At 50.1% G+C, this 7,924-nt stretch overlaps 1 protein-coding gene across 1 annotated transcript; it reads right to left on the reverse strand.

The window, feature by feature from the left end:
* Positions 1–635: 635 nt before the first annotated feature.
* Positions 636–3,365, reverse strand: LOC104041633 (C-C chemokine receptor type 8). The gene is made up of 2 exons (XM_064441803.1): positions 3,312–3,365; positions 636–2,130 (listed from the first exon to the last, which is right to left on the reverse strand). Exons 1-2 carry the CDS (start codon positions 3,363–3,365, stop codon positions 1,051–1,053), a joined length of 1,134 nt encoding a protein of 377 aa, XP_064297873.1. The 3' UTR covers positions 636–1,050.
* Positions 3,366–7,924: the final 4,559 nt, after the last annotated feature.

Below are 7,924 nucleotides of genomic sequence, written 5' to 3' on the forward strand. Positions count from 1 at the left end.
CATCTCTGGAGCCTCTTGCCACTCAAACCAGCCAGTGCTGTCCACTTTAGATACCACCTGAGTTACAGGATGCTTGGTGTATTACCCCTGTTTGTCTCCCTCTCCATCCTGTTTCGGGCATCTGCAGAACAACCAGCCCCTTGGCCAGCAGGTCAGGGCTCTGCTGAGAGCAGCTACCACCCTGGCCCATGGTTTACCAGCCAGCAGGTCCCCAGGAAGCTTTGGCACATGACTCTTACCATGCTCTCAGCTCACACTCAGTATTTTTTCCACTCTTCAGCCTTTTTATCTTAGTAACTATTTCTCCACTCATCCTTAGGGCACTCATTCATTCCCATAAGTTGTTTTTTTTTCTTGACACCAACAGTGTCATTTTGAGGCTACAACTTCCAAACCCTTCCAGCTCAGGAGCTGCAGGCCCTGGTAGCAGACAGGGAGTCAGGATCATGCCTAGTTATTCCTCCACATTGATTTCAACAAAACACATGCATAGCATTTATTTCTTTGTTGCTTATCTAATTATTCACTCATTAAGCTCTTTCTGGGCTGGAAGCCTCATTCAGGTCTGTCAACTGGGAGACCGGCCCTGGCATGACACCTTACACTTGGGCACCATATCCCTCCAATGAGTGGGTTCCCATTCCTGCTGTGAGCCTCATCCATGCCTGCAAAGCCAATACACTCTGCTGAGATACGGGGAGGAGTGGCCAAGTGTCCTGAGTTCAGAAATATAAATAGTTCCTTTCAGTACAGAATCTGAGGTGGGGAAAGAAATGTTTCTAAGGCACCTCTCCATGCTGCTCAGGCAGTGTGGGAGTTTGCTGGTAATTTCAGCCTCCCTTTCACAAAGCAGGCAAGGCAGTATGTGTCATAGGAAAGGGAGGAAGATACTAAAAAAAGACGCTAAAAAGTAAGAACCCCATAGGCAACCATGATAAAAGTAAACTCAAGCAGCTTCTTCCACTTTTCCTGTCCTAAAAGGATGCCCTGCTGGGAGGATTTCTCAACTTCAGGTCACCTTTCCAGGATGAAAGTTTTTGACCTGTATCTCTACAAGACACTGCCAACAAAAGACGACTGTGAGGATGTCGCATGCAGCGAGGAATGCCTGTCCAGGCTGTGCCCATTAAAAATACGGTAGTCTTTGCAGATCAACAGAAAATGTGCATATCTTCTGAAAGCTTCGCGGAGATGCTTCTTGAATTTCTCACCCACAAAGGCATAGATGATTGGGTTGAGGCAGCAGTGGATGAAGGAAAGCACCTCTGCTACCTCCATGGCTAGGTCTAGCTTTTGGCTTGTCTGACAGTCATCAATGATGTACATGTTCCTCAGAGAGTCGAGAAAAATCACAATGTTGACGGGGGTCCAGAAGAGGAAGAACACAATGACGACAACAAAAACCAGTTTCATTGCTTTGTACTTGTTCTGAGTATGGCACTTCTGCAGGTTTTTCAAGATGCTGTGGTAGCAGAAAATGAGGACACTAACAGGGATCAGCCACCCCAGGACATTGACTTCAAAATTACTGAAAGTTTTCCAGCCATTGTTGCTGTCAGGATAGTGAGGGGTGCACTTAGTCCAGTTATTGTTGTTCGTTTCCTGGAAAAAAATTAAGTCTGGCGTTGATGCTAAAATGGCAATTGCCCAAAGGACCAGGCTGGTGATAACCCCATAGGCAGTTGTCCGAACCTGTAGAGCGTAGACAGACCGGACAATGGCCAAGTACCTGTCGAAACTCATGATGGTTATGAAGAAGGTGCTGCTGTAGAAACCAATGAAGTAGGCTGAGCTGATGATCTTACACATCGCATTTCCAAAAGTCCACTGGCTCACAATCGAGTACTGAACCAAGAAGGGGAGGGAGAAAACAAAGAGGAGGTCAGAGATTGCGAGGTTCAGCAGATACACATCAGTCATGGCCCTGACCTTCTTGAAGACTGTTAGGATCCAAATGACCAAAACATTTCCCACGAGGCCAGCCACAAACAGAAGGGAGTACAGCACTGGTAAAAAGGTAGATGAAAATGCTGGAATATTTTCAAGATCACAGCTGATGTCCAATTCTGGGTAGAAGAAACGGTATTCATAGGCTGCAGAGGAGTTAGATGTTGGTGACATGTCACCCACCTGTTCAAGGACAATTAAGTTAATGAGGCCCAAATCCCAAATCACCCTCTTAGTAAACGTACTAGGCACAAGTCAGCTCACAGAAAGGTGCATGAGGACAAAACAGCTGTGCCTCAGCTGTGTTGGAGGATGCAAATGAGGAGTGAACATGAGTGACCAGTCCTCCCCTGCAAGATCTGGGATGAGGTTCTTGTACCAGAGGGGAAGAGGAGATCAAGGAAAATGCAGCTGTGGTGGTAAACCAGAGCCTACCAGTATCCTCCTGCCAGCTCCATGTGGGGTGCCCAGCCCTGTGCCTGCAGTCCAGGTGGATGTGGTGGGGCAGCAGGGCCAGAGCCAGGGCGCATCTGCAAACCAGCAACCAAATGGGCATGGCCATGGGGCTGAGAGCCCCTGACAAAGGTTTTGGGGTCTTATTCCATGTTTCTTTCAGAAAGGAGAAAGGGAGCAGTGCTCAGGGAGGAACTGACATGCCTATCTCCTAAAAGCTGCATTTCCAGTTAGCTGAGTGCCAGAAATGCCCCTGTGTGGGACAAGTTACTTTTGCAGAGGATTCCCACACAGTTCAAGCAGGTTTTCAGCTGTAAAGGCACCAGCACATACAGGTCACTGAGGGGTGCTGCCCATTGCATGCTCTCTCCATCCTGGGGTGAGATCAGCTGTGGTAGCTCTGGCCCGAGGGGCAACTTCACAAAGAGCAGACAAGAGTTTCTGCCCCTTCTTCCCCCTTCCCCAGCAGGAACTTTGTCTTCTTAGCCTTCAAACCACTGCTGGCAACAGCTCATGCTCACCAAGACTACTCTGCTAATGGGGACGGCTGGATTTCCTTGCAACACCAGCAGCTCTGCTCTCCTGGCACCTGTCAGGATGCATCAGCAGCATCAACATTCCCCTTCCCTGCTCCTCAGCCCCTCACAGCCCCCCAGCAGCAACCACCGCATCCCTGGGCAGCACCTGTGACAGCAAACAGCTAAACAAGATAGGTGGATGGGCACATCCCCGGTCTCATCAGCCAAAGATGTTTTCACTCAATGTTTTTTTTCAGAGAACAATCCAACTGATTTCTTCTAAACTTTCACTGACCCTACCAATACTATGTCTCCCCTTAGGCAAAACTGGACCCCTCAGATGTGCTACTGGCCTTGGCTTGCAGGGCAGCAGCCCGGTGGGGAATGACTCACCAACATGTCCTCAAAGCCCCCTCCGTCCAGCAGGTACGTCAAGTTCTCCTCCATAATCCAACACTGTCTGAAAGAGTGTAAAAAACAAAAGCCTCTATATCACAGGTTTTTAAGAAGCGGGCATACCTTCACACATATATGCTGGCAGTATTTACCTTAGCTTATGTTGCAATGACAAGTCACGGGTAAGGTCCTCACCATAGCAGTGCACAGTCATAAAATGCCTTTTCCTCTGTGTCACAAGTTATACATTAAAGACGTATGAAACCTCAAGCCAATGAGTTCACCTCTTTGGTTCACACTTAGAGAAACGGAAACATGAGGTTTATCTTCTAACTGATATGTATCTTTTCACTTTAAACATTGACACAAATGTCAGTGGAAGATATTTGCAATTTCCCCCATGTGTCTGCAAAGTGCCCCTGTCCCTCACCTGTAGCCCCTGCTCTGCCCTCAGACTCTCCTCTGCTCCAAAGATTTTCTGTGAAGGTGTCTGTGGGGGATGGCCCAACACTGCCAAGAGCTGGTGGTGGCAAAGGGCACCAGGTTTCCTTTGACGTTTTCCCTTGGAAAGTACCTCGCCCCTGCACCCACCCCCACACAGACAGAAATACCCAAGATAGATACATAGAATCATACAAGTTGAAGACCCTTAAGATCGTAGAGTCCAACCATAAACGTAACACTGCCAAGTCCATATCAACCCTCCTTCCCAAAACACGCACCCAGCAGGACACTCTCACAGACTAACACTGAAGTAAAGCCCCAAATAGCACTGGCTTTCAACCGACTCTGCCAAGCGCTTGCTGGGTCTTCGTTCCGACCCAACACAGCTTTCATCCCACAGCTCTCTCCGACCTCCTCAACACAAGATATATGGCAAAGAACAGCACTACTGAGCAATGGGCAGCATTTGAAGTGTGTGTTATTGCCTTAAATACTGCTGCTCCTCACTGTAGTCTGGGGCTGCTACTGTAATTCAGGCAAGTCACATCACCTTTTTTTTTGGTTTTGAGCAAACATTACAACACTGGGTGACAGTCCAATAGATGTGCTGCTGGAGATCCCTATGTGGAATGGTCTATCATCTCCCTCAAACCCCTGGATGCCCACCTTCATTCATCAATGCTGCAAAGGCAGAGGGATAAATCTCCATGAACTGAGAAAATCTACAGCTATTCCACATGTGGCAGTGGCTGGCTTTCTTTGGCTGTGGTGGGTGGTGTGATATTGAATTTAAGTTTTATGTGTGAATCAAGCCATATGCATATGATAGTCTGATTGACAGCCAGGCTCTGCTGGGTATTAACTCTTTCAACAATCGAAATGAGAAACCAAAACCAGAAACCAACTGCCAGTGTTGAAGTGGGATCTCCATTGTCCATTTCAGGTTTAAAATGGCACTCGAACCTCTGTCAGTGTTGGTGGCAGAGAAGATACCCAGGAATTATGCAATGCAGAAAAAGAGGTGGCAACCGGACAGGAATTTGGCTCCTTAGGCAGCTCTGTACCTTTCATCTAAATAGAGATGACAGGCTGCCCATACACAAGGAACAAGCAGCCCCAGCAGCACCAAGACTGCTGGGGAGCTCTGAAGTGCCCAGGCATCTCCCAGTGCAGCGGGGAGAGAGGTTCACAAGCCACCCTGCACGGTAGCTGGGACTGCGGGTGACACCTGGGCTACTCACACCACAGATGTTGTGCTTGGGGTAGGCGTTTCAGCAAGCCTGAGGAAGAGAGGAGCAGGCTGCCTGCAGTGTTTGCACAGAGCCTGTGGCAGGACATCCTCCGGTGCCTGCGTTAGCTGGTGCAGGCACAACAGCACAAAGCAGCTGCTCCCTGAAGCCACAGCATAGGTGGCTTCACAAGCCTTCCTGGGGTCAGGCTTTGTCCCCAACCGGAGATGCCAAAGGGCACCTCTGCTTGCAGCTCATGGAGCTCCACCCTGGGCTCTTCCTATGGGGGAAGCACTGGCCAGAGGAGGTGAGACATCAACGGGCATCAGTGACAGCAGTGGCACAGGCCACTGTCACCTTGTGTGCAGGGGAGAGATGAGGCTGAACACCCCTGCAGGAGACACTGGCTGCACCCTGCATGGCAGTGGGACACCCTGTCTGAGGAGAGCCCAAGAACAAGGCAAATTGGCCACCAGCCCTTGCAGGAGAGCGGCCAGTGTGTCCATCCTGCCTTTCAAAGAGCAGTGTCAGTGGGACAGGAGAAGGACAAGGAAAAGGAGGAGGAGCCAGGTGCCCACGACTAGCAGAGAGGGCTGCAGCTGTCTCTGGGTAGCCACCTGGTGGGCAGGACAGTGCCTGGGCACTGGTGCCACTCTGCCAGCATGCCCTGGCCCTGGGCAGGATGCTCTGCTCTCACCTGCCCATGCCTCAGCCTCACAGGCACACTTTTGGTGTTATGGTGGACGGAAAATGTGAGTAGCAGCATGAGATAATCATAACCTGTTTCTTCTGGACAGAGGCTCAGCAGAAAATTTCCTACAGGCACAGCAGAGCAAAACAGGTTACAGCAGGGTCCTGGTCTGCAGCATGGCAGCACACATTCCCCTGGAGACCTTTTTGGCCTGGATCAAGAGCTGGAAAACACATTTCTTAACTTGTAACCACAAATTTGGCACCATCAGCACCCAAAGGGTGCTCAGCTGCTGTTGCACAGAGGGAGGGGTGGTGCTGGGTGCAAACACAACCACCAGCTTCAGCTCTGCCTCTCAGGGCTCGTCAGCAGCACCTTTCCTGCAGTGATGTCAAGGCCATTTGCTAATCTGCCCAACACACTTCAGGACACGACCTTGCTCATGCGCTCTGGTGTGTCCATACCATGTACACCGCAAGCCACGTCCATGCCCCTGTCGCATGCAAGTGCGTGTGTGCAGTGTGTCAGGGTCTCCCTGTTTCTAACTGGGGTGAGGCTGGTTCTTGGTGCTGGGTGGTCACAGTGACCTGCAGGAAGATCTGTAAAGCCCTGTGGTATCCTCCTGTGGAAGATGACCTCACAGCACAACGCATGCAGGGCATGTGGTCCACCCCCCTGCTCACAGCCAGATTGACTGCGTTGGTGTCACCCCTGTGTGATGCTTGTCAGACCACCAGAAAGACCCGCTGTTGAGACATGTCCGCTCCATAGCCCCAGACCCATTGGCTCCCTCAGCAAAGTCAGCGACACTTCACCTTTCAGCTCCTATCTCTCAGCAGCTGGGGAAATTTGGGACTGCGGTGAGACTGTAGTGTGAGTCATGGGGACAGACTGGACCATGGGTTCAGACAGAGCTGGCCTACACCTAAAGCCAATAGTGTCTGGGCACCCCAGCCGCAGCCATCCCTGAGCAGGGATCAGTCCAGACCCAGAACATACAGGTAATTTTTGCCTCATCCCCTTTTTAATGAAGAATAAATATGTCTCCCACTGGTGGCTGGAAAGCCACCAGAACTCAGTTGTCTCCTTGCATTTCTCCAGGACAGTGATCAGCCCATGCAGATCCATGGTGGAACAGATATCCACCTGCAGATCATGGAGGACCCCATGCCAGAGCAGGTGGATGTGCCCTAAATGAGGCTATAGCCTGTGGAGAACTTGAAGAACTGGAGCCCGTGGGAAGGACCCATGTTGGAGAAGTTCAAGAAGGGCTGCAACCCATGGGTGGTACCCCACGCTGGAGCAGGGGATGAGTGTGAGGAGGAAGGAGAGGCTGAAATGAAGTGTTATCAACTAACCACATCCCCGGTTTTCCACCCCGCTGTGCTGCTTGCAGGGAGGAGGTGAAAGAGTTGGGTGTGAAGTTGAACATGGGAAGAAGGGAGGGGTGGGGGAAAGGTGTTTTCAAGATTTCTTATTTCTCATTATCCTACCCTGTTTAATTGGCAGTAAATTAAATTAATTTCCCTAAGTTGAGTGTGTTTTGCCCCTGAAAGTAACTGCTGAGTGATCTCCCTGTCCTTATCTTGATCTACAAACCCTTGCTTGGATCTCCTCCCCGCTGTCCTTTGAAGGAGGGACAGTGATACAGCAGCTTGGTGGGCACCTGGCAGCCAGCCAAGGTCAACCCACCACAGTCCTTTGTGGCACCCAACATGGGGAATAAGGAATTTGAGATAAGAACAGTAACCTTGAATATTGTGTTCATTGTGTTCAGTTTTGGGCCCCTTAGTACAAGAGGGACGTGGAGTTGCTGGAGCACATCCAGAGGAGGGCAACAAAGCTGGTGAAGGGTCTGGAGAACAGGTCTTATAAGAAGCAGCTGAGGGAACTGGGGTTGTTTAGCCTGGAGGAGGCTGAGGGGAGACCTTATCGCTCTCTACAACTACCTGATAGGTTGTAGCGAGGCAGGTGTTGGTCCATTCTCCCAAGTTACTAGCAACAGAATGAGAGGAAATGGCCTCAAGCTGCAACAGGGGATGCATTAGATGCATCTAGATTAACGCATCTAGTTGCATTAGATTAGATATTAGGAAAAATTTCTTCACTGAAAGAGTGGTCAGACATAGGAACAGGCTTCCCAGAGAGGTGGTGGAGTTACCATCCCTGGAGGTATTTAAAAGACATATAGACGTGGCACTTCAGGGCATGGTTTAGGAGACATGGTATTGTTGGGTTGATGGTTG

This window comes from Phalacrocorax carbo, chromosome 2, assembly GCF_963921805.1.
Source record: "Phalacrocorax carbo chromosome 2, bPhaCar2.1, whole genome shotgun sequence".
NCBI classification, from domain to species: Eukaryota; Metazoa; Chordata; class Aves; order Suliformes; family Phalacrocoracidae; genus Phalacrocorax; species Phalacrocorax carbo.